We start from the raw sequence: 25,785 nt of genomic DNA, 5'->3' as shown, positions 1-25,785 counted from the left end.
GTAAAAAAAAAAACACATGGTGGCATTTTGCACAAAGTAAAAGAACTCATATTTTTTTGCCCTATCATCTTGCAAGACTAAATATACGAATTTTAATAAAATGTGCTGGGGTTGCAAAAAAAAAAAATACCATGCTCTCTTGATTTTCCTCCTACCTCTCACTGACCATTCCTTCTCAGTTTTCTTCACTGGTCTCTCCTCTTCCCTCCAACTTTTTAACATTGGGTTGACCCCAGGCTCAGACCTTGTATCTCTTCTCTGTCCACTCCCCTTGGCTTTAAATACTAGGTATGTGCTAAAGACCCCCAAATATATAGCTCTTGTCCAGACATTGCCACTGCACTGCAGATACCCACTTACCTGCTTGACATTTCCACTTAGGGGTCTAATAAACATCTCAAACCAACATGTCCAACACTGAACTCCTGCATGTCATGCTTACTTTGCCTGTGTTCTTTCTCTTCTCAGTAAATATCACCTCCTTCCTCAGGCAAAAAACTTTGAATTCATCCTTGACTTCTCCCTTGCACACTCTGTATCCAATCTATCAGCACATCCTGTTTGGTGTACCCTTATAACATACCCAACATTTATCCATTCCTCACCATCTAACACTGCTTCCACCCAGATCCCAGCCACCATCGTCTTGTTTGGACTATTGCAGCAGCTTCCTATTAAGGAGGTCTAACTGCCTCCACCTTGCCCATAACCCTATAATCTAGTCTCAAGAATGCAGCCAGCATGATACTTTTAAAAGCCTGATCACATCACTCTTGTGCTCAAAACCTGCCAAAGTTTTATTTTATTCAGAATAAAAGCCAAAGTCCTTATAATGGTATCAAGGCCCTATAAGATCTACCCTCTTCCCCAATTATATCTTTCTGAATTCATCCCCTATCATTCCCCTTGCTCACTCTGTTCTGGCCACACTAGCTCCTTGAACACTAGTTTCCTGAACAATCCAGACACTCAGTTGACTGAAGGCCTTTGTGCTGGTTGCTTCCTCTGCTTGAATGTCCTTCCCTTAGATAGCCACTCTCCTCCAAATAATTGTTTAAAGGTCCTTTGTCAATGACGTTACTCTAAACATCCTATTTTAAATTGCAAACTGCATCTCACCAATGCTCTCAGTCCCCCAACTCTGCTATATGTCTTTCATACCACTGACCATATTTAAATACACACACACACACACCATATATATATATATCACTTAGGACTCCATGAGTGTGTGTGTGTGTATCTGCATGTGTGTGTCTAATATTCGCCTAGCTCCTCCTTTTAGAAGCTAAACAATAGGGCAGAGACTTCTTTTTTTGGTACTCAGATGTTTTTCCAGCACCTAGAACTGTGCCTGGCACATAGTAGGCACTTAACAAATATTTGATGAATAAATGAATGAGTATGAAACAGAACCTATGGGGGATGAGAAAAAAATATGGAGCAACCACCTTGGTTAAACCTGAGAAGAATAGGGGAATTTGAAAAGAAAAGCCTATTTGAAGAGAATTTCCAAGGGGCATAGGGAGGGCTAATCACAGCTTTCCTCTTATTCTAACAGATTCCTGAGCTACAGAGACTACAAAGGTGGTTTATGTCTGTAAAGCAAATATCTACATTTCCCAGTAAGACACATAAAGACTGAGCATCCTATTGCAAGGTATGTAGCACTGCCCTACTCCTATAACCTCCAAGTCCAGGTGCCTTGAACACATGTGCGTGCACATGCACATACACACACAGACATTTGGTATTGACTCTAATAAATTTAGGCTACAATGAAGTTTAGGGATGATCTACAGATTTTAATTATGCATATTCTCTCATTCTCCTTAACACAAATAACCAAGACATACCTCAAATGTATAATCTGAATGTGGAATCATAGAATGTTAAAGCTGGGAGGTGCCTTAGAAATCATCTAATCCAAACTGTTTCTCTTTCACTCATTATTCCTCTTTTTGAGAGCAAAGATGTCTGTCATTCCCAAAAAGAAAGAAATACCTCATTAATGTATCCCTTTTGAAATACACATACACAAATACACTTCTTTTAAATATTATACATATTTTATCCTTCCTTAATTTCAAATAGGCATCTGATTTTGTTATGATTAATAAAGCACTTTTCTCTCTTTATTCCTTTCTTTGTCTCTGTAGACAAGAATAGGGTTACATCTTTTACTTGGAGTAAATGGGATATGGTTTATGAGTCTAAATGAATAACTATAATGTCTGGATTTAGATAGAACAACTCAGACCTCATGAAATTAATTTAGTTAAAAAACTGAATTTAAAGATCTGCTGCAAGACAATATTGTTCTACTTCCTGCTAAATTACCATTTTATCATCAAAAATGTATATTTTTATAATTTCAGTTATTAAACTAAAATGTAATAGAACTAAAGAAAAGGTAAGAGGAAGAGATAGATAGTTCTGACATATGAACTATGAGGGAAATAATAATATCTGTTTTCAGAATTCAATTTTTCACTGGTTTAGTCTCCTTTTTCTATCTCTGCCTTCAAATATGCATTAAAACAATATATGGGGGCTACCTTTAACTGTGTTTGTATCATATTTCACATTAACTTATATTAATTGAATAATTGAAGTTAAAATAGAGTTACTGTTAATGTCAGACATTTTCTGCTGTATTTCTGGGTAGTTCTCCAATTGAGGAAATCACTTGAAAATAAATTTTACCTCTTCATGTTAACTTTTTTTCTCACTTGGCTTTTCAGTTTCTTCTCACTGTGTTTCAGTAAACACAATATGTCTTTAAAAATCTTTATATGTGTGTGTGTGTGTGTGTGTAAAATTATATATAAGTTAATATGCATGTATTTAAGCTTTAGACATTTTCCTAAAATTCTTTATCTTTTATAGAGAAAGATAAATTTTCATACTTCAAAATATTAGATGTGTTCCTAGTTTTATCACTAAAAAGTTGACTTTAGCTCTGTATCTTCTCTCTTTCTACAACTTCAGTTGTGTGTTTTGAAGATAAAATATTTGTCAACAAATCTGTGGTAGGAAGCTCCTAAGATGGTACCCAGTGATTCTTGCCTGCTGGTAATCACAAACCCTTGTGTAATCTCCTCCCCTTGAATGTGGTCTGAATGTATCGGCATACTTTTAACAATTATAATATGGCTGAAGTGATTGGATGTCACATCTGAGATTATGCTATAAAATGACTCTGGCTTCTGTCTTGGGCATTCTTCTCACTTTCTTGAATCGCTCTCTCTGGGATAGTCAGCTGCCATGTTATGGGGCAGCCCCGTGGAGAGGACTACATGGCAAGGGACTGAGGTTTGCCAACAACCAGTGAGCTTGAAAGGGGACCCCTGCCATCCATTCAAACCTTCTCATGAACCCACAGCCTCAGCCAACAGCTTGACTGCAGTCTCATGAGAAATCTTGAGCCAGAGACATCTAGCTAAACCTGTCTAGATTCCTGACCCACAGAAACTGTGAAATAATGTTTGCTGTGTAACATGCCAAGTTTGGGGATAATTTGTTACCCAGAGGTTTATAACTGATACAAAAATCCAAGTTCAAAACACAGTCATTGCTAGTTTATGAGGAAATTCATATGATTATCAAATAACTTGTTTCCTCCAGTAAAATCACCCATTCTCCTTCAGTATGTCCATTATAGTAACTTATGCCAAAACTGAAATAAACTACTTTAACCACCAAATTGGACAGTCTTTTCAACCCAACTAATGTACTGGTCTTCTGAAAGACTTGCAACTAAGATTTATGAACCAATACCAAAATAATTTTGAACTAAAATCAAATTTCTTAATGTCTATGATTATCACTGTTTAAATTCCAAAGTGGTTATTCATTTTGATGCAGGATTATTGTACCAGACAACACTAGCAAAAGAATATATCCTACACAGATGAATACCATATGCTAAATAGGACTAGAAGGTAAGACTACCAACTGTTTTTTGGTCTGTAGAGTCATACAAATATACATCATCTACCTCCTTCTGGCTGCATCACATGCAGGTCAGCAAGACTAAACTATTCACCTCCATTTTCACTGTACATTTCAACAACACTGTGCTAGTTCCCAATAATAGTGCCTGATAAGGAAACAGAGAAAAATCAATATATCTACAGAGGTTTGTATCTGAAGATGCTGCTCATTAATTATTTTCCTTCAATGTATTTATTTATAAGGTTTGCAAAACTTTTAGCAGCAGTAGCCAAGTACAGCTGGCCCTTGAACTAAATGGAGGCTAAGGGTGACGACTCTGTACAGTTGAAAATCTGTGTATAACTTATAATTGATCTTCCATATATACACAGTTCTTCCATATCTGTGGTTCCTCTGTACCTGCAATTTCACATCTGTAGATTCAATCAACCACAGGTTGTGTAGTATTTTAGTATTTACTATTGAAAAAATCTGCATAGAAGTGGACCCACACAGTTTAAACTCATGTTGTTTCAGGGTCAACTGTATATTCATTGATATATTCATCACCTACTATGTGCCAAATACAATTCTAGGCATTTAGGAAACATCATTGAATAAAAAACACAATACAAAGACCCTTGTTTTCACCGAACTTACATTACATATCAAATCTTCTATTCTTTGTGCAATCTGATATGGCTGAAATCTACCTTCTTGAAACTGTTCTCCCTTGGCTTCTGCACTCTGGTATTATTCTGTTCTGCTATTAGTCTTCAAGTGTTTTTTCCCGTCTTCTTCACTGGCTCCTCCTATCAAAACCTAATACCTTTAGATTATAAGTCATAGTTCCTGGGCTCTTGATTTATAAAATTTGTTCCTCAGAAAACTCATTCATTTCCTCAAACCCAATGATCATCTCTCTAAATGTAGCCTCTCAATCTTGTACTTTTCACCCAATTTCCTATCTAGTGACTCCCAATGCATACATATTTCTATTAGGATAATACCACACCTTCAACAAACAAGTAATAACTTAATCATCTTCAACTACTTAAAATGGCTCTCCCTGTGCTCTTTTATGTTCTATCAATAACAGCACTATTCTCTCATCCAGTCTCAAAATTAATACTCTCTTTCTAATCAGTCAAGTTCTGCTTATTTTGCCTTTACAATATCTCTTATATCCATTATTTACTTTCCATTTCCATGACTAGGTCCTCATCACTTCATGAATGGATGACTATAATATTGTTCTACCTGATTTCTAGTCTTTCTATTCCAATCTTTCCTTTACACTACTTTTAGGTTAATTTTTATGAAATATCACTTTTATCATGTCATCATCCTGAATCACAAACCTTTAATAGCATCCTATTATCCATAAAATCTAAATTCCTCATCCCAACACTTAAAGCTCTCCATAATTTGACTGTAGCCTATTTACTCAGCTAATTTCTTGCTATTCACCAATGTAAACTATTTACTCCAGTCAGGATAGTCTCTGTAATGTTTCTAGAGCCTATTATGCTTATCTGGGTCTCTAGGACTTTGCTCATGATAGTCATCAAACTTGGAAAGAGTCATCCCCACTCTTGCTCTACAAAATCTACCTATGCTCAAGTCTCTCTTTCCAACAAATCCCTCACTACTTTAATCTACACTCTTATTTTTGTTTAGTGCCTACTGTTTATGGCACTTGCTTTGTCACTTAGTCATATTTTTCCATATTACATTTTTTTCATCGTCTCAGGTTCCCTTGTAGGAGTCTAGGCTACTTAACAGTAAGACAAGTGTCATCATTTGTTCCCTCTGCCACTTTTTGTCAGTAGTCCACAATAGCAGATCAAAAACATTCTGGTATTGAGACCCCTTTTAAAAAATATTGAGCTTCTCAAAGCATCTTTGATTTTTCTAGGTTATATCTATCAATATCTACTATATTAGAAATTATAACTGTGATATTTTAAAAGTATTGATTTATGTATCCACTTAAATATACCAACAAGAAATCTAATATGTTAACATAAGTAACATATTTATGAAAAAAACTATATTTTCCAAAACAAAATAAAAAGTGAGAATAATAGCATTGTATGACAAATTTGCAAATCTTTGTTTTTATAGAAGAGAGTTTACTAGAAGACAGTTGGATTCTTGAGTCTCCTTCTGCATTTAATATCTTGTGATATGTTCTTTGTGACATATTCTTTTAAAGTAAATGAGGAAAATCTGTCCTAATATAAATATGTAACTAGAAAATGGAGGAGTATTTGAATAACTGTTTCAGATAATTGTGGATATTCTTCTTTAATACTACACCAAAATTTGACAGTGGTAGTTTCTTTAAGATAAATGCAATAGGGAATCTGAATACATATTAATGAATTTTTTTGGACTCTGTTATATTAAAATCCACTGGTCAGCTTTGTAATTTAAATGGATCTTTTACCCAGGCACAATTTTCCAACATCATGCATTAATCATTTGACAAATATTGTTTCACTGAGCTATGCAGCTCCTCCAAATGGTGACACATTTTATTATATAACATTTTAAAATTCATGTGAGTTAATATCACTGCTGGTCTCATCAGAAAAGACTAAGTATTGGGAAGTTCTTAAGATTATGGTGGCAGATACAAGTGTTCTAAAATTCTAATTTTCACTTAAAAGTTCTAATTTTATTGTTGACAACAAATACTGTCAGTTATTTTCCTTACAGTGATGGGCTTACTTTATTTTTGAGAAAATGGCTGCCAAATACCCAAGTCTGAGTGACCACTGTCAGCTGTTCTTTCAAGTAAAATTGGAGTTCAGTGTAAAAATCTGCTGGTTTGGTTTACAACTCAATCGTGCAAGGGCTTTACCTCTAGATACTATTATACTTCAGTATTCATGATAAGTGCTTTATGCATACTTCTCATTTTGATACACAGATTATTAAAAAGATATATACTCATCAAATTGTGTGCATTAAATATGTGCAGTTCTTCGTATGTCAGTTGTACCTCAATAAAGCTGTTTTAAAAGATATGCGCACAAGGATCAATATTTAATAAAATTAATAATATTTACTGGTTCATCAAGGACATTATTAAGTGAAAATGGCTTTTTAAACTGAGTGTATGGTGGTAAAGAATACAATTACTAACAAGTACAGTTTAGTACCACTTCCTTGATTTGTGCCAAGGCACCAGCAGTTTACCCACTATTGCTCTTGCACCATTAGTGAAAATGTCAACACAGGAAAAAAGACAAATAACATCTTAGAATTATTGTGAAAACAGTTTTGACCTTTCAGACTCCCTGAAAGAATCTTGAGGAGCCCAGAGGTCCATGGACCACACATTGAGAAACACACAAAGTGTTTCTATAATATGAGTCTACACTTGAGTCTACACTTTGAGTCTACACTATGTTGGGAATTCTTTCCTCCTTTAGCATTATCTCTGGTCACTTCACTGGTTTCTCGCTGAGTTCAGTCCTCTTCTTTTAACATTCTAAATACACCCTATGAGTATATTTACTAATGATATTCCCAAATCTATATCTCTAATGCATACTTATCTTCTGACCCACATATCTATATTTTTATTAATATCCTCCAACTTGATATACCTCCAACTTGATATACCCAAAACATAATTCATCTTTTCTCTCAAATTCTTTCATACTCCTGAATTCCTGATCCAGGCTCTTAGCACCTTTGTTCATCCAGTCACCTAATCTAGAAATCTAGGGGGTCATCCCTAACTCCTTCCTCACCCTCACCCATAAAGGGCAGCAGGCAGCATCAATTTGTGATATTGTGATAACATCAATATTGTAATACAATAGGGAATGGTGAAGCCCAGGTCAAACTGGAGAATGCATGTTCCTTTTAAAGGCATTTAAATTCAAACACTGAGTGGGCCAAACAAAACGTATTTGTTAGTTGCCAGTCTGTGATACCTGGCAACTCTGAAATATATCTTGAATTTGCACCTATCTTTCCATTTCCACTGCCATTCTTCTACTTTAAATCCTCTACCATCTCTTACCTAGACTACTGCAATAGCCTTATAACTGATTGTCTGGCTCCAGTTTCCACAAAGTTTCCCCCTTCCCTGCTCCAACCAGGTTTATCTTTCAGAAGGCAAACAGTGATCTAAAGTGTAAATCTGGTTATTTATTTGAAACCTCAGCTTTAAACTCCAGTTTAAAATCCCATAATCATTCCCAATTTCTATAAAAAAAAATACACATTTATTAGCACAATGTTAATCTATAATCTGTCTCCCTCCACTCATTACTTCAATTTTGCTTTTCTCTACTTTTCTAAATGCTAAACTTCAGCTATCAATATCATGATAAGAGCTAAGTCTTTTTAATTACTTCTTATATGCCAGGCAGTGTTCCAAATTACATATATTAACTCATTAGTCCTCACACTTATATAAAATAGGTATCATTATTGAGCCCATTTTACAGTTAAAGAAACTGAAGCACAAAGCCAAACTGAATCATTAGGAGTTCCTCTAAAGTTGCTTATTGTGCTTCAGAATTCTGTGTCTTTGTACATGCTATCCTTTCTGACTGAAATGATTTTGTTTTCTTTTCTAATGAACTTACCATTTTTCAAAATTCAGGTCAAATATCATCTCTTTAAGCTATCTTCTGTAGCTATCCCCTTCCCCAGGTAAAGCTGATACTCCTTCCCACCTCTGGAACATAAACTACATATTACAACTCACCAAAAATAAACATCTGCTTAGCACTTAACACAGCAGAAAAGTGGCTTACCAGTAGCAGGTAGTCCTTGCTGTAATGATACACTATGTCAAGAACTATAATTTCTTACTTTTTATGGAAGAGTGAGAGGAACAAGGTGAAGGTGGCTTTGTTCCTGAGCCCCCTTCCCAACCTAGCTCCCTTACAATCACCATCACATCCCCATGGCAGATAGTCCTTTAGAGATGATTCAAGCAAAAGTCATAGCTTGTACATGTTGGATTACCCTTATCTGGGTTCTTACAATCCAGGAGGCTTAAACCCATTTCATAACTCCTCAGTAAAGTGATGTCTGTTTAGATAATTGGAACTGTCAAAATCAATAAGAAAAGTTTAAAAACAGTCATGACAAGCCACACTGAAATGAAGAAGAAACTATAAGTCACTGATTACTATGATTTTTTACAGAGAAAGCTATATAGTCTTTTCTAAATTGAGCATTAAGGTATAAAAGCTCCTTATTCTCTAACACATTTAGAGTTTGAACACATGTAATCTAGCATCTTCTACTAGGCAGGGATTTAATGAACATTTTGTGAGAACATCTGTTTGTTATTTATCTTTGTCTCATTTTACACATCAGCAAATCCCTTCTTACCACCAGGACAGAATAAAAATCACCATTTCATTATACAGCGTTCATAATTTTAAACTTCAACTGGGGGAAAGAGAAGCAATCGTCAGCACTGTATTCTACCTGATGTTACAAGGAAGAAGTACCAGGGTGAGGAAGCACAGACGGGAGATGATTAAATATATAAATCCCTTTAACACACACTCTGCCAATGGCTACTGTGTTTTACTGTTCCAGCAACTACTAAGGAGAATTAAAAGCCACTCTGTCTTTCTAGAAGGGTATCCTTTGTTTGCCCTCTTGAATCTATGTCAAAAAAAGGATGATTTTGCCTAAACTTTTTTTCTCTGTGTTCTACAGAGAGCTTTAACAAAGAAACAACTGTTGAAATTACCAGGTATAGATTTTTCCCCAGATTCACTGAGATATAATTGACATACAACATTGTATATACAAAGTGATGATTTGATGTATGTATATATTGTGAAATGATTACCACTGTTAAGATTAGTTAACACTTTGAAAATCTGTAAAATTATAGAAAGAACTATATTTTCTTCAATGCCCCATCCTATTTCACGAAGCTACCTAATGGTATTTCTAAGTGCTCCCACTATTTATTATAAGGAAGGAGCCAGTATCAAGGCCTTATTCATCATGAATGGCAAGTGCCATGAGCTAAGGCTAGTATAAAGTAGGGAAAGAATGCTGCCAGCTTAGGCAGAGTAACTGAAGCCATTTCTGGAAGTATATCCATCATAGCATCCACTTGCAAATGTGTTTTTTAAGGTCAATAACAGTATGGAATAAAACCTTGATTATACCATAGTTACAGTTGATTTTTCCCTAGATCCAAATATACTCTCCTATTTGCCATGGAAAATAATAAAGTAAGGAATAAGAAAGACACAGTCCTTGCCTTCAAGAACTTACAATCATTTCCTTCCAACAGTCATTTACAGTACTCATACATCACTAGTCTTGTATAAAGAAAACAAATTTAGCACACATAAACTCTCTAAAGAATAGGAGGAGATATAATACCTAATTGAACATTGGATTAAGTGGTATAGATAGTAAATACTGTTGCAATTCAGAGAAGGGGAGAATCAATGGAGGCTGGCAGAGATGGGGAGGCTTTCCGTGATGTGTAGAATTTGAGTTTGGTAAGTTAGAGAAGATTTAGAAAGGTGAAGGAGGAAGACAAACTAAGAATCAAATTAATCTATATTATGCACCTTCATCCTATCCTAACACTTGAGTTCTTTATCATAGAAGTGTTTTTAAAGTTTCTCCCCATAATACCATCAAACAGGTATAGGAAGAGATAAAAGAGATACACACACCTCCCTTATACCTTCCTTTCTAAGTCACTGGGGAACAGAAACCTCAGAGAGGAATTGATCTGACTATCTGATTAGAGTAATTGATGCTAAAATATGATTGAGGCTTAACCTTCCCATGAGACATTTGTCTTAAAAGAGATAATCAACCAATACAGAATCTCTAATTAGTACAATTATGTGGAAAAGGTATTTTGAAGCTGAGAGAGGTCCCCCCCCAGAGCATTTTTCTTCTCTTTGTCCATTTCAGAGTTTCCTTCCCTCACATAACCTGCTAGAACTTAAGATATGCAGGATCATTGCAGTAGTACATGCCTTTCCCCTTATTTACAAGAACTTCTTTACTTCACTGGGCTCCTGGATGCAGCAAATTGTAAATACTGGAAACTGTCTTTGATGTTGTTCTAAGTAAGTTTCTATTTTCTTCTGCATTAGTTTTTTGTTTGTTTGTTTTATTTTGTAAGGCAAAAACATTGATAAAGATATAGGGAACCAATTTAGATTGATAAAAAGAAAATGCTCATGAATGGCATTCACAATTCTCTACCAGGCTGGTATAATACCCACTGAAGATCATATCAGAATCTCCAAAAAATCTTTTTCAAACTATGTCTCCCCCAATCTCTGATATGTCAATATTTCCCCAAGGTAGCATATCCCCTCTCTACTTGATTTCAGCATCATCCTAGACTTAATACTTAATACTTACCAACCATTACCAACCTTCAATCCCAATCTACCTCAGCATGGCAGATAATCACGCTGAGAGCAATGAAGAAAAGAAAGAAAGAAAGAAAGAAAGAAAGAGAAGGCAAGGAAGGAAAAGAAAGAAAGGAAGCTTTAAAAAAGCTAGAGGAAATATATAACACTAGATTTCTAGGTGATTAAGCTTTAAAATCCAGGCTGCATTGTCTTCATTCTTAAGAACTGGCTTCTATTCTACATACCCTGAGAAGAATTTTCTGTGGCCTAGAATGGTAAACTCTATTCCATCTGTAACTGGGAAACACTTTAGTCACCACCTGAGATATGAGGTGTGAGGGAATCAGAAAGGCTCTGTCTACAACTGGCCCCTTGGTAGTAAGAGGTGGGAAGAAAACTAAGAGGTGGGAAGAAAAGACAAAGGCAGCAGAAGAAAAGATAAACCAGCAATACAAGAAAGGCAACAGAAGCAAAGATAAAACAGCATTGCAAGATTGGCAGCACAGGTGATCACAGCAGTGCAGAGAGGTAGGTCAAACTATGAAAATCATAGGGAGCTGCAGCTTTACAGCCAAGAAGCAAATGGAGAAACAGTGTCAAGCAAGGGAATAAAGTAGAGGAACGAAAGTAGAGAAATAAAAGGCAGATTATGTCTTTTCAGGTGAGACAGCAAAATTCATATGAAACTCTGAAATCTCAATAAATTCAACTAAAAGGATGAAATGCCACAAAACTTATCTGAAACACTCTATTGTATTATCAAAAGGCATTGTTGCTAGGGCGCAAAAACAAAACAGAACACACAAAAACCACACACACACACATGCACATTTACATGCATATGCACACATTTGTGTACAAAGATTAAAACAGAAACATGTATAGAGATCACATACACAGCCACTCACCACCCACACAGACACTGACACATATACAAGCCTGTACTCCAGGATGGAAGTGAATGAAAGGAAACCATCTCTGACTTAGCTAATTTTCTCCTTCAACTCTGTTTCTTGGTTTCTTCACTTAAATAGGAATAATCCCAGTCAAATGCAAGAGATGTGTTGGTCACTGAACAGGGTGTTGCATTTTGGTTGTCTCATATTACATATTTATACCATGTGGATTCTGGCTACTTCAGAAACAAAGTTAGTTGTAAAAGGTATAAGCTTTGGTTCTGAAGTGGTGTTACTGGTGAGAATCGGTATGTGGAAATAGTGTATGGAGCCACCCCTCATGGGGTTCCATCATAAGTGAGGTTTGTGCCTTTAAAAAATCACTCACTTACAGATTCAAAGCAATCCCTTTTGAAATCCAAGCTGGCTTTTTTCCTTTTTAAAGAAAATTGACACACTGATTCTAAAATTCTTATGGAAATATAAGGGACCCAGAATAACTAAAATAATCTTGAGAAAGAATAATGTTGGAAGACTTAATTCCTGACTTCAAAAATTACTACAAAACTACAGTAATCAAGACAGTGTGGTACTGAACAGTGGAACAGAATTGAGTGTTCAAAATTAAGCCCTTATATTTACTATCAATTGATTTTTGACAAATGTGCTAAGATCATGCAATGGATAAAGAATAGTATTTTCAACAAATAGTTTTGGAACAATTGGATATCCACATGCAAAAGAATAAGGTAGGACCTGATCTCACATCACACACAACAATTAACTAAAAATGGATCACAGACCTATATGTAAGGGCTGAAAATGTAAAACTCTTAGAAGAAAACATAGGAGTAAATCTTTGTGACTTTGAGTTAGGCGATGGTTTCTTATATGTGACACCGAAACATATATGACAAAAGAAAAAAAAATTGGCTTCATCAAAATTGGAAATGATATAATCAGGAATTTGAAAATATAGTCTTCAGAGTGGTAGAAAATATTTGCAAAGCGATAAGATACTACTTCATACCTATCAGAAAGACTGTTTATTGTTATTAGCCAGTAATAAGTGTGGACAAGATTGTGGAGAAACAGGAATCCTTATTCATTGTTAGTGGGATGTTAAAAATTGTGTGGCCACTTTGGAAAACAATTTTGGTGGCTTCTCAAGTTAGATGTAGAGTTACCATATGATTCCTAGGTATGTATCCAAGAGAAATGAACACATATGTCCACACAAAAACTTGTACATAAATGCTCATAGCAGCATTATTCACAACAGCCAAACAGTGGAAACAACTCAAATGTCCATCAACTCATGAACAAACAAAATGTGGTATGGCAATACAATGGAATAGCTTGTAGTTATTGAAAAAAAGGAAGTACTGATACATGCTACAACATGGATGAACCTTGAAAACATTATGCTAAGTGAAAGAAGCCAAATGCAAAAGGACACATTATATCATGATCCCATTCATTTGGAACGTCCAGAATAGGCAAATTCACAGAGAGATAGTAGATTAGTGGTTATGTAGCACTGAGGCAAATAGAGGGGAAGGGAGATAATGGCTAAGGGGATCAGGATTTATTATTTGGGGGGGATAATAAAAATGTTATAAAATTGAGGGGGGAGGGTATAGCTCAGTGGTAGAGTGTATGCCTAGTATGCACAAGGTCCTGGGTTCAATCCCAGTTTTAAGTAAACTTAAAACAAAAACGAATTACCCCCTTCACCAAAAAAAAAAAAAAAAGGTAAAAATATTGGATTTTTAATGATGGTTGCATAACTTCGAATATACTAAAGATCATCAAATTATGCACTTAAAACAGGTGAATTGTACATTACGTAAATTATACCCCAACAAAGCCGTTAATAAAAAAAAATCAGTCACTCGGGAAGCACATAATTGTTTTCCAACATTTGAGTGGTTACCATATGGGAGCAGGGTGAGGTGGTTTGGTGTAAGCGTCAAGGGCGAAGCAGAATCAGGGTCACCATGGAATACAACTCCAGAGGGCACAATTCATGTTGTAGTTTGTACTCTAGGCCTGAGTAGGAGCAATGGGTAGAGGCTGAAGGGAGAGATATTTGGGCTTATTTATGCAAACATTTAATGACTGGAGCTATTCAAAGATCAATGTGCAACCTCATAGTGGAAAGTGCAAAATTATCGGGTATCCAAGCATAAGCTGGATGACTACTTGGGGATGGAGTAGACAGGTTCACATAACAGACAGATATGTAGGTGGTAGAGGGGGGAGATGTGACTGGATAGCCTTTAAGGTTTCTTATAATCCTAAGATTCTATTAAAATGCATATATTACCAACTTTCTCATCTGTAAACCTTATTCTCACTCTTAATTATTACCTCATTAGCCAGGAATAAATGAATACTTAATTATTCCCTCTAGACTCATAAGTCCCAATAGTGATTTCCTATGAAATAATAAAACTTGATGTTGTGGGTTAGGCTATTTCTAATACTTATATGATGTCTCTGGCTCACTCATTTAGCAATGGGCCTATCTATTAGATTACCTTTTTTGTAGTCTACAGCTTTAAGGGTAGCACTCCATAAGTGTTAGTAAGAACAGGATCCTGCATTGTACTTAATACTAATAATAGTTAAGTTAATTAATACAACTCATTCTGGACTCTGTTTTTTCTCTCTTTCCACCCTTCTCTGTCTTTTCATAAGATATGGAATATGCAGTCTGCTGATTATTACAAGTTGCTTCCAAAGCTTCAGAATGAACCTTTTGGCTGAAGTTTTCAAATATTTTGGCATAAGTCCACAAACGCCATAAGAAACTGGCACTCCATTCTGCAATGCTTTTCTCTCTGTCAATAACTTTAACTTGGGTCATGAAGTGGAATCATTTGTCAGGTGGTCCATTATGATATAGATTTAAAACCTCATGGGGTAGAGGTCTTCTATCACACTTTATGTTTAAGAGTTACTGGGAATGATTCTGTACTGAGAAAGAGAAGTTCAGCTACAATGAGAAAAGCTGCTTATCCATTATCTGTTTCACAACAGCAAGGGGCAGTTTAATATCCTAGAAGGGGCATCTTACCAACAGTGACATGGGATCAGAAATAGCTAAACAGCTTCAAGTCAAGTACCTCCCTCATTGGACTGGTCAAGTATATGTAACAAATATAGTAGGTGCTAGCTAAGTAGTGCTGAAGTGAATTATCCTGGCTTACTGACATCTTTGGATACACAAAAACCCTATATCAAAAATCTCAGATGGAAAACATCTGCGATGAAATTGTACTCATTGTCCAGCTTGTACCCCAGAGTCTTGCTATAAATCCCAACCTTGGGGTTCATGCCTTGGAACTGTGTTCTAATGTTCTAACATAGCCCTTCTGTTACTTCCAGTAATAAATCCCCATGGAGAAGTTCCAAGAAGGGTATTGCCTTAGATCATATTCCATGTTAGAGTGAGGTTCTTTACAGCTTGTGCTTCATCTGGTCTTGATGTGAGGACAGCAAAGGAAATGTTTTGGAGAGTTTGCTGCTAGGTGGGGGTTCTTTTTATTTTAAATAGCTGTAAATATTTGACAAAATGATTATGCCCTTGTTACTTCAATTCCTTCAGACCATTTCTTCCCAGACCATTTCCTTCCCTTGTTAAAAGCTTCACGAGGCCCATGGGTAGGGCACTCAGGAACGCTACTTGGGAGGGGGAGAGATAATACTGGAATCCCAGGCTCATTCTCCAATGGTCATATTTCTGCCTGTGCTTATCCCCTTTTCTGCCAGATTGAGCTCTTTATTGCTCACACTACTCAAAATAGCCATGAACGCCAATATTCACCAACTACTCATGCTGTCTTTATTGTATTTATTTTGCATCCCACCCTCATAAACCACTCTCTCTTAAGCATTTCAATTGCTCTTTTCCATTTCAAGCATCTTAATTTCAGAGAATGGAAACTTGGGCATAGTCTTATTGCCAATTAAAAACGGATTCGCAGTACTTTGCTCTAACAAGTTATTTGCCCATATCCATGTCAGTTACTCAAAACCATATTGGCTTTTTAATGCCATATCATATTGCATATTCTTAATATAGTTTACTATCTCCTATCACCTGTAGATTTTAAAAAGCTTGAATCAAATTTACTTTTGATGATGATCTATTTGTGTGATGTTTATAACAAGCAAAAAGTGTAATATGTCACCCAAAAACTTTTCCAGAAGAGTCCGAATTTTTATTAAATATGGATTGTCACAATTATTTTATATTCTTCATATTCTTTATCACAACTTTAGGTAAATATAGATTGTACAACTTCCACGTAATAAGCTGGGCAAATTTCCATGACTCAGGAGAGCATACTGGAGTTGTCATTCTTTGTAGTTCCAGCCACACCTCTAAACCAAAGGGCAGTGTTTGGGAGAATGTCAACCATATTTAGCAGGAAGAGTTAGCAGTCTCGTGTAGTGGCTGGGAGTGGCAATTAGTAAAGTGTATAAAGAATCTAAAGAAGGTTTTCTTTATAACCTGTTTATCATAAGCTTCAACTGGATACATCCTAATCCCTGTTCAGTAGACAGTTAACACAGGGAGTATTTCCTTTACATTCTTCCACTTTACACTAATCTGATTTTTTTGTGAGGGAACACCCTAGTGCTTAGAATTTCCTCTCTCTCTCTCTCTCAAACACACACACGCACGCACGCACGCACGCACACACAGATGGAAAAGACAACCATTCCTAAGTACACATATAGGTAAAAAGCAATGGGAATTCAGGCTTTGGAGTCTGGACACAGAACTGTAGAGAAGTTAGTAGTATATATAGCCTTGGGCAAGGAAGATAGCCAACACTTACTGAGAGGGCTAAAGAGAATTATATGAAATAACTTACATAAAGATCCTTGCACAGTCCTGTAATATACCTTTAAAACATATTTGCCTTCTTCTCTACCCTGGTTTGAATTATGAAGCGTCCTGATCAGAGTGAACTGTTTCATTGAAAACTGAAATGTCTGGCTTCTTAAACAAGGTAAAAATGTCACTGAAAATCGTAGGTGCAGTTTGAGGGAAGCGAGAGGCAAGGGGTTAAGAATTTCCTTTAGTTCCAACTGGGTTTTGTTTTTACGCATTTCTCAAAACTGTAGCTGTGGCACTATCTCTTTAGTCCTCAAAACAAAAGAACCTATTTGCAGAGTGCTCCAGGGTGGCCCTGAGTGGCACTTTAAAACACCCGTTTTGAACTCCTCTAGGCAGTTCAGTGAGGCCGGATACAACAATAGATTCTAGGAGTGAGTCTGAATGGTACAAAAAAGGTGGGGGGGGGTGTCTGCTGTCCATTGAAAAGAGAAAGCAGAGCTTTAAAAAAGTGAAGAATGTGAAAGGAGAGAAGGGAATTTCAGGATGTGGTCAATTTTTTAGCAACTGAAAAGGAGTACAAAGAACTGGGCTCTAGGCAACAGACGGCAGGTCAAGCAGGCATAATTATTTATCATATAGTTTCCACAGACAGCAATAGTCAAGTGCATTATTTTACCTATGTGTTTTTCCCCAATACTGTAGATTCTGACACTGGGTTCTTTTTACAAAGCCACCAAGTATAACTAATGCACAAGATGAACACACAATAATAAAAACAGAATGCCTAGATTTATGTCTCTTTATGTAGAGACTGTAATCCACTTCTGATTCAATTCTTCCAAAATATTAATGCTATTTAAATAATGAAATCATCCTGAAAGGGCTACACTACTGGTTCAAGGAAGATTTGTCAGAGAAAGAAATGGAAGCTGAAAAGTAATAAGTAATGTAAGGGGCTGATCAATCCAAAAGAAAATAAAGGGTTAAAGGGTCTAGGAGACCTAAAATGTATAAAAGTGTCTATGACCTAAACATTGGAGCTACGAGCTTTTCCTTCTGATTAACTCAACTTTCTTATCCCTAGCTCAGAAATCAAGGCTTAACACCCAGCTCTCAATAGCAAGCCAGTATGATTAGAAAAATAGTACTGATGAGAAATGCAGAGTGTAGATCTCATTTAAATTTAATTGAGAACATAATCCATTAAATCACTCCTGAAGATATCTCACTTTAGGCCATTTTAAAAAAATTCAAACTATTCAAAAAAAGAAATGCAATGTTCTGTGTGTCAAAGGAAACAATGTTATGATTTGATTACCCATCCATACAATGATCACTGCAGCCATCTAGACCCCTAAGGGAATTATTCCTTCTGGATAGACAAGCTTTCTGGAGCTGCACTTCCAATACAACATCCAATGGTCACATGTAACTATTTAAAATTAAATTTAATTAAATTTAAATAAAATAAAAAATTCAGCTTCTCAGTCGCAGTAGTCACATTTCAGTGCTCAACAGACACATGTGGCTGAAAGGCTCCTGTGTTGGACAATGAAAATACAGAGTATTTTATCATCACAGAACGTTCTGTTTGACAGCACTGGGCTAGACACGAGGAGACCAAGACTTTCTGCATCAGACCAAATAATTCTAACCATTTTAATGATAGAGTTTCCACAATGTAATTAATATTCATACCTACAGAGAATATAGGTTAGAATTGAACATTTTATTTTTTTACTTTGGACAATGGTTCTCAAAAGTCAGTTGTGCAGAAGAATCTAGGAAGTTTGCTAAATGCAGATAACTCACAGAGTGAGTCAGTAGGTCTGCAATAGGGATCCATGAATCTGTATCTTAAATATATGTCCTTGGTAATGCTGACATGGGTAGTCCCTCAACCACATTTTGAGAAACACATGCATCAGAAAATTCCAATGATCAGTTTACACATTCTGATTCATTTACTTGAATGGATAAGCATTAATATGTATACATAGGCAAGCCCTTGTCTCTCTACAAAAGTGCAAACTGTTCCACAAAGGCAAAAGAAGGTGCTTTCAGAGTATGAGATCTGAGGAAGGATGAATACAGAAAGAAAAATCAGGAAGACAGACACACTAGAAACAAATCTTTTGAATAGAATATTCCAGAATATCTATACAGGGCAGAAGCTATCTGGAACTATCAGGCTCTGGGAACAGTTATGAACCTTGAGCTATCAGGAAGAGAAAACTGTTTGGTGGTATAGTTTCTGAAGATCTTAATATTACATATAAATGCTAAGTATGTACAAGGTACTAGACAAGGTACTAAGAGACTAGTAAAATAAAGTTTTTAACTTCAAGAAACTCAGTCTAGTAGGGGAAGAGAGACTAAAAATAAGTATAATACAGTAGCAAGTGTCATTTCAGCTGAACCTTAAATGTTGAGTGGCTCTGGAGTTGGAAACGTAGAAGAAAGGCAGTTAAAATGTAGAGAACAACATGAGGAAAAGCAAAAGAGCTTGAAAATTTGGGGCATACCTGGTGACCTAGAAGTGGTCTAGAGTGGCTAGTGAATAGAGTTTAAAGAAAGTTGTGTAGTGGGAGACGGGGGTATAAAATGCATTTTGGGCACCTGGGACAAGACCATGGATGGCACTGAATACCTATTTGGGGAAAAAAGTCCTTTAGAAGGTATTTCAGGAGAGTAGTGATATAAGATCTGCATTTAGGAAGAACACTAACAGCCAGGCATAAAGTGGAGTGCGGAAAGAGTAGATGCTGGGAAGATGTGCTATGATTTGGTCATTTGGCTGCATGGAAGAAAAACTGCACCTCTGGTTGACAATGTTTGTTCTTGCAAAAAGCTGGGAATCAAGAGGGAAGCAACAGAATGTAAAAGGAGTTTTTAAAGCTGAAAATCTGAAGAAAGAGCATGAGTAGCAGCAGTGTGTTTAGAAGCTGTTGGGGATGCAGTGAGCCACCATGACTCCGGCACTAGAGAGTACCAGCAATGAAGGTCAGAAAGAAAGTAGAATCTTCAGTCTGGTGAGAAGACAGCTCTACACTGTCTAAGTCTTCTGAAGTTATGGACAATGGAGTATCTGTTACGGGAAAACAGTGGGAAAACAGCTTCTTCAGTGAAGTGCCCTTAAAAACATACAACATATCACAGAGTAGTTAAGGGCATAGGCCCTGGACACAGACTTCCTATAATCGAACCCTGATTCTGCTATATAGGAATTTTGTGATCTGGTAGGTCCTGGCTTTTCTACCCTTAAAATGGAAATAATACTGCCTACCTCATAGGAATGCTGCGAAGGTTGATGGGTTCATACATATAAGGTACTTATAACGTGGCCCGGTACATAGTAAGCACTCAGTAAATGTTGGCTATTATTATCATGCATATGTATCAGTGAAACACACACTTAATTGTGCTATGTTCAATAACCCTTGAAGGTGTGAGGGCTATATCTAAGGGATGGTGATCAGTATAGTTTAGCAGCCCAAGGGACACTGTCCTGCATAGGCAGCATGCCTTAGTATTACTCATAATGAGTATCTTAAGTCCTTTTTGGAAAAATACAGATATGAGTAAGGTTTCGAAGCTTGTCATTATTTTTACTGATTCCCCTTAAGTAAGCCAACAAGTCAGCCCTGGCACACCACTGGCTGGTATAAACCAGCCGTTATACTCCCATCTATAAGACCTGCATTTCACTTCCCTAAAACACACTCCAAGGTATACTGAAGGAAAAAAAAATCTATTGGATTAACAACTTCAGCTTCCTAAACAGCCAGAACCTAGAAACCTACCCCATCTCCAGTTACTCTTGGCCTCAAACAGCACAGGGAAAAAATGATTATTTTGCAGATAAGACTTTCTTTCACCAATCAGATAATGTAAATTTCTTTAAAAACTCTAATAAGCTCTTTTTCATTTATATTTAGAGTGCTTGTTCCCAGTGAGGGGTGTTAGCCAGAGCTTCTGACTGCACAGGAAATTTGCCACTCGAAACCAAGTTTAGCATGGAGCTTCCAATCACATGCCCAGTCTTCCTAGTTCTCCTCCCCCTAATTCTGACCTATTCCCTCAAGTTCCCTCTTGTATTTCTTTTGAGTATCAAATTCCATTTAAGTGAAAGAATGATCAAAGGGCTTTATATCATCTTCCTTTCCTTTTTGCTAGAAGGGAACAATATAAGAATAGCTTTACTTCAAGATACGTTAAAGTATAAAGATATCTTACAGAAGGATAAATTCTAATTACATGGTATCTGAGACAACATGTCTATTACTATCTTTCTAAAAGTCTCATACACAGTTCATAACACTTCTTCCCTATCCCTGACTCATTCTCTTGACAACACTCTTAAATGTTCATTGTCAAATGCTGAAGAAGAGTGGTCTATGCTGTGAGCATCCAGTCATTTTCCCCAGTACATGGCACAGTCTTAATAAATTAAGATCTAAGAGTGACTGTTTCAAGAATGTTTCCTGAAGAGGATTTAAAGAACGTTTTACCAGAGAACTAGTATGAGTTATTCAAGTATCTGGGTTCATATACTGAAGTGATAATGCAGTTTTAAACAGTATTACCTTCAGTGGGACAGGAAGTGTGTTTTTTCCCCTTTAAACCAATGGGTTTAAAATTGAGAAACCACTGGGGAATTTTTAAAAAGTGAGAAAGTTCATCCATTTTTAGATAGGTAGATAGATAGATAGATAAAGACAAATAGAAAGAAAAGTGTGAAACTGAGTTAGCTGTATATTTTTCTGTTGATGTGGATAAAATACTCAAATTTAAAAACATATAGCCCTTCATATTCATAGCCAGTATATTTTAAAATACACATACTTTTATTAAAACAATCATATACATTTGTTCAGCAGAATATGAAAAACAAACTAACTTGTTTTAGAAGGAAAATATTCCACATTAACCTTTCGATTGGGTAACATTTTATTTTCCAATAACTTTACAAGGCTCTACTTTCATTCATATTGATGTATAAGTTAATCAAAACACTAATGTTTCTTTATATAATCTATAAAATTAATCTGGAAAGCACTCACATATTAAAATAAATGTTGCGTTAAAAATAGTTTGGAAAAAATCTCTAGGGTTCTATCAAATAACACATTTGTTTTAGTAAATGACTGAACTTAGTCTTTTTGACTAGTAGCTTAAGTCAAATTTGCCCTTGATCCATCAACTGAGAGGCAGCCTGGTATAAGGGTAAGAAAAAGCACAGATTCTTGAATCAGATCATTTAACCTATGATTTCAGGCTCTACCAACTTGTTAGATGTGAGACTTCAGGCCAGTTACTCATCCTCTAAGTCTCAGTTTTCTTAGCTCTGAAATGGAGATCACAACACCACTGACTTCACATAGAGTTATTATGAGAAAAGATTGATCAAGTATATTAAATCATGGTGTAAATGTTTTATACTACATCCACAATGAGTCAACAACCTACAACTATACTGTGATTTTAAGTTGTATTTTAATAGAGTAAAATCATGAAGGAATTAAACATGTATTCACTATTAGCATACAAATACAATTCAGTCATAAAAGCCACCTAGTTAGCCTTGACATTATTCATTAGGTCACCCTGGAACTGAGAGATGGCAAGGAGATAATGTCACTGTTTTTTAACATAAACACTTTTATTAGCATAGAGAATTTCTTTCCAGATATAGTAATTCCAGTACCATAACATTTTCCAACATTTTCCACTGCCAGAAATTTAAACCGGTAACACAGGTCCATGGGAAACCTCTATTTATTGAAGAAAGCAATATTTTCCATGAAAATGTATCTACTTAGTTTTGCAGTGGAGAAAATGAGATATTCTCTGGTTTTAATTCAAAGAGAAAAAACTCGACAACTTCTCACATTAAAAATGTACAGAGACAGCTCTTCTAGAATCAAGCATGCATTAGAGTATGGAGAAAACATCCAACAAGCACAACTCTCCAGCACTTAGTGAAACAAACCAACCGCTACCCAAAGAAGAAACTGAAGCTATAAATTCAAATAAATGGGCTGCAGGGAGACTACACAAACCTGCTGTTGCTTTAATTGCAGACAATTCAATTCAGCAGCTGTTGGTCCAGGCACTAAGGTTCACTGTATGCTCTTCAGCGTAACCTTGAAATATTGTCACTCACTCACTTCTCCACATCATCTGCATGCTGTCCAATTAATGAGGAGCGAAATCAACCGTCAAACCACGTATCAAAACAGAACATGATCTTTTAGCTCTTAAGCACAGGAGCAAAATATTTTAAGGACAATAAAGCAAGAATGGAGGTGAAAGTCCTTGACAATAAATGATATCAAACTTATCAAAACATGTGGCTGTAGGAACTAAGCTTCTGTTCTGTTTAGCAAGAAAGTGAAACTTTCTCAAGGTTTTTGCATTTGGAAGGATCCTTTCTGTCTAGCTGCTGTATAAGAAGCCTTTCAAACAACATTCACCAATACCTGATCAGTCTCCAAGTTCTTCGTTATTATGGACCAATATGTTTCTGAAAGCTTAAGAGAATACTTAAGGAACACTCTGGTCCAATGATATTTTACAGATGGTTTGGAGCTGGCATTTTTAGCCTTGCTGTTTTCAGCACTTTTTTTTTTCTACCAGGAGAACAAACAACAATAATATAAATGTTCATCAATCTGAGTTAAAGAATGAAATAAAAATAAATTTACCAAACAAATGTGTTCTGGAATGCTTCCTATTTGAAATTTACTTACTCTTAACTATATCTCAAATCTAGACAACCAATTAACAAATACAAGAGTTAATAAACTCAAGAGAAACACAACATACTAAGTGTTTAAAAATTGTTTTTTGCTTCCAAAGCACTGTCTTCTGTGCAAACACTCTAGGCTATATCACATACTACCAGTTGCAGACATAAGACTTGGGAAATTCAAAACAAGAATACACCAGAGAAGCATGCACAATTAAGGGATCGGGACTACCAATTTAACAGAGAACCTAGATTTTACATAGCAATCTGCTACATACATTATAGCTAGGGGCAGGCATAGTTTATGCAGATATTTTGTTTAGCTCATTAGAATCTTATTTGTCCTTTAGTACAGTTGAACTGGAGGCAAAATAAGAGAGGAAAGCACTTTGAAACAAAAGGAAAATTTCAGATAAAATAAAACATACTATACCTGTATATTGTACCAGGAACATCGTGACACTCTTCAGGGAACTGTTTCACGTTGTATCCTACCGTGAGTTATTCTCCCCTTACCCTCTTCTCTCCACGAAAAGAAAAGCCAAAGCACCCCAAACCGCCACTACACACTACCCCTAACCCACCCCCCCATTGAGGAAAAAAAAAAAAAACAGCTACAATTCAGCTCAGATCCGATGCTTCTGTTTAGCTCAGCTACAGCCGAGCAACTGAGCTCTAGCAACGGAGCATAGGGAGGTGGATTCTGATGCCAGTAGCACTTCCATCCACTTCACTTACACAAAAGCAGGCAGTGGAAAATCCAGGAGCCTTGAAGACAAGGGCTGGAACTGGCTTTTATGAATTGCTATTACTGCATGTGTCACCATCCATCTCCAATGACGGACACTTATAGGCTGAATTGGGAGTGGAGGGGGTGGGGTGGAGGAGGTTGGAGAGCAGGTGGAGAAGCAATTAGCAGTATGTTCATCGGAGAATTCGTTCGGGATTTCATACATCAGTGCCTAAAGAAACAGCATGCAGTTGACAAATCAGAACTTTACAATTTGCATGCCTTAGAAGAAATCTTAGCTCGCAGTCCCAAACAAAATGAAGCTTGCCCACTCTTACAGAGCATGGGAAGTCACACCTCTGCTTTCTCTTTCCTCCAGCTGCCCTTGTTCCTAAGAAATCAACATTCAGGATGAATATTTGCTAATTTTCCCTAAAGAATTGTATTTAAAAGTCTAGAAGCAAAGAAAGTACAAAGAATTAAATTATATTGAACATGATATCCCTTAACAAAAAGGCAAAAAGCTAATTATTTTAAGCCAACTTTTCATCCCTATTCCCATTCCCCAGGTGCAGCTTTCATACCTATAATCAGCGGATCACACAACTTTTGCACATATATTTAACACTGAAAAACTATCTCCATATACCTAAAAATAGTTCAGTTAAAGTCAAGGTGAGAAGCTAAGAGTTACATGCAGGACTCTCTCCATATAACGTTTACAAAGGCACTTTACCTATAAGTGCTTTAGTTTTACTCATCTACTAAACTGAAGCATTTTTTTTAAGATTTATTTCAAAGTGAATCATGAGTAGGAGCAAAAAGGAGATAGTCTCTCAGGAAGGAAACATGACACAATTGGAGGAGTACTGGGGCTAGATATCAGGAAACCTGGGTTCAGGTTCCTATTCTACAACTTTCTAGCTACGTTACCCTGGACAAGTCACTTAACTTCTTGGAGCCTAAGTTCCCTTATTTATAAAGTGTACATAATTCTACCTATTCTGACTGCTTCCTAGGATTGCTGTGAAGAGCTAATGAGATAATATTTATGAAAACCCTTTTGTAAACTGCAAAGGGCTATAAAATTGTATGGTATTATTATTATTATACCCTGAAATAAGTCTTGCCTAAGTGACTGAAATGGGGAACCTCTATCATATAAGGAAAATAAAAAGAAAGGACCAATACAATTTCAGGAAACACTATCCAATCCTTCCAATTTT

General features: G+C 36.2%; 1 protein-coding gene across 11 annotated transcripts in view; it reads right to left on the bottom strand.

Moving 5' to 3' along the window:
* The window catches only part of ENOX2 (ecto-NOX disulfide-thiol exchanger 2), a 248,277-nt gene that overhangs the window by 209,001 nt on the left and 13,491 nt on the right, over positions 1-25,785 (bottom strand). For 4 of the 11 annotated variants that reach the window (XM_064482716.1, XM_031445404.2, XM_031445403.2 and 1 more), the window contains exon 1: positions 24,263-24,410. The exons of 5 other annotated variants lie outside the window; for them this stretch is intronic. In XM_064482716.1, coding sequence (XP_064338786.1) covers positions 24,263-24,284 — 22 coding nt within the window. In that variant the 5' untranslated portion in view covers positions 24,285-24,410. Of the gene's footprint in view, positions 1-23,140; positions 23,269-24,262; positions 24,411-25,785 lie in introns of those variants that run through there. 2 more of the 11 variants (XM_064482718.1, XM_064482720.1) reach the window with 1 other exon arrangement.

The sequence above is a fragment of the Camelus dromedarius genome, chromosome X, assembly GCF_036321535.1.
Source record: "Camelus dromedarius isolate mCamDro1 chromosome X, mCamDro1.pat, whole genome shotgun sequence".
Classification (NCBI taxonomy): Eukaryota; Metazoa; Chordata; class Mammalia; order Artiodactyla; family Camelidae; genus Camelus; species Camelus dromedarius.
This window is presented reverse-complemented; position numbering and strand designations above follow the sequence as displayed.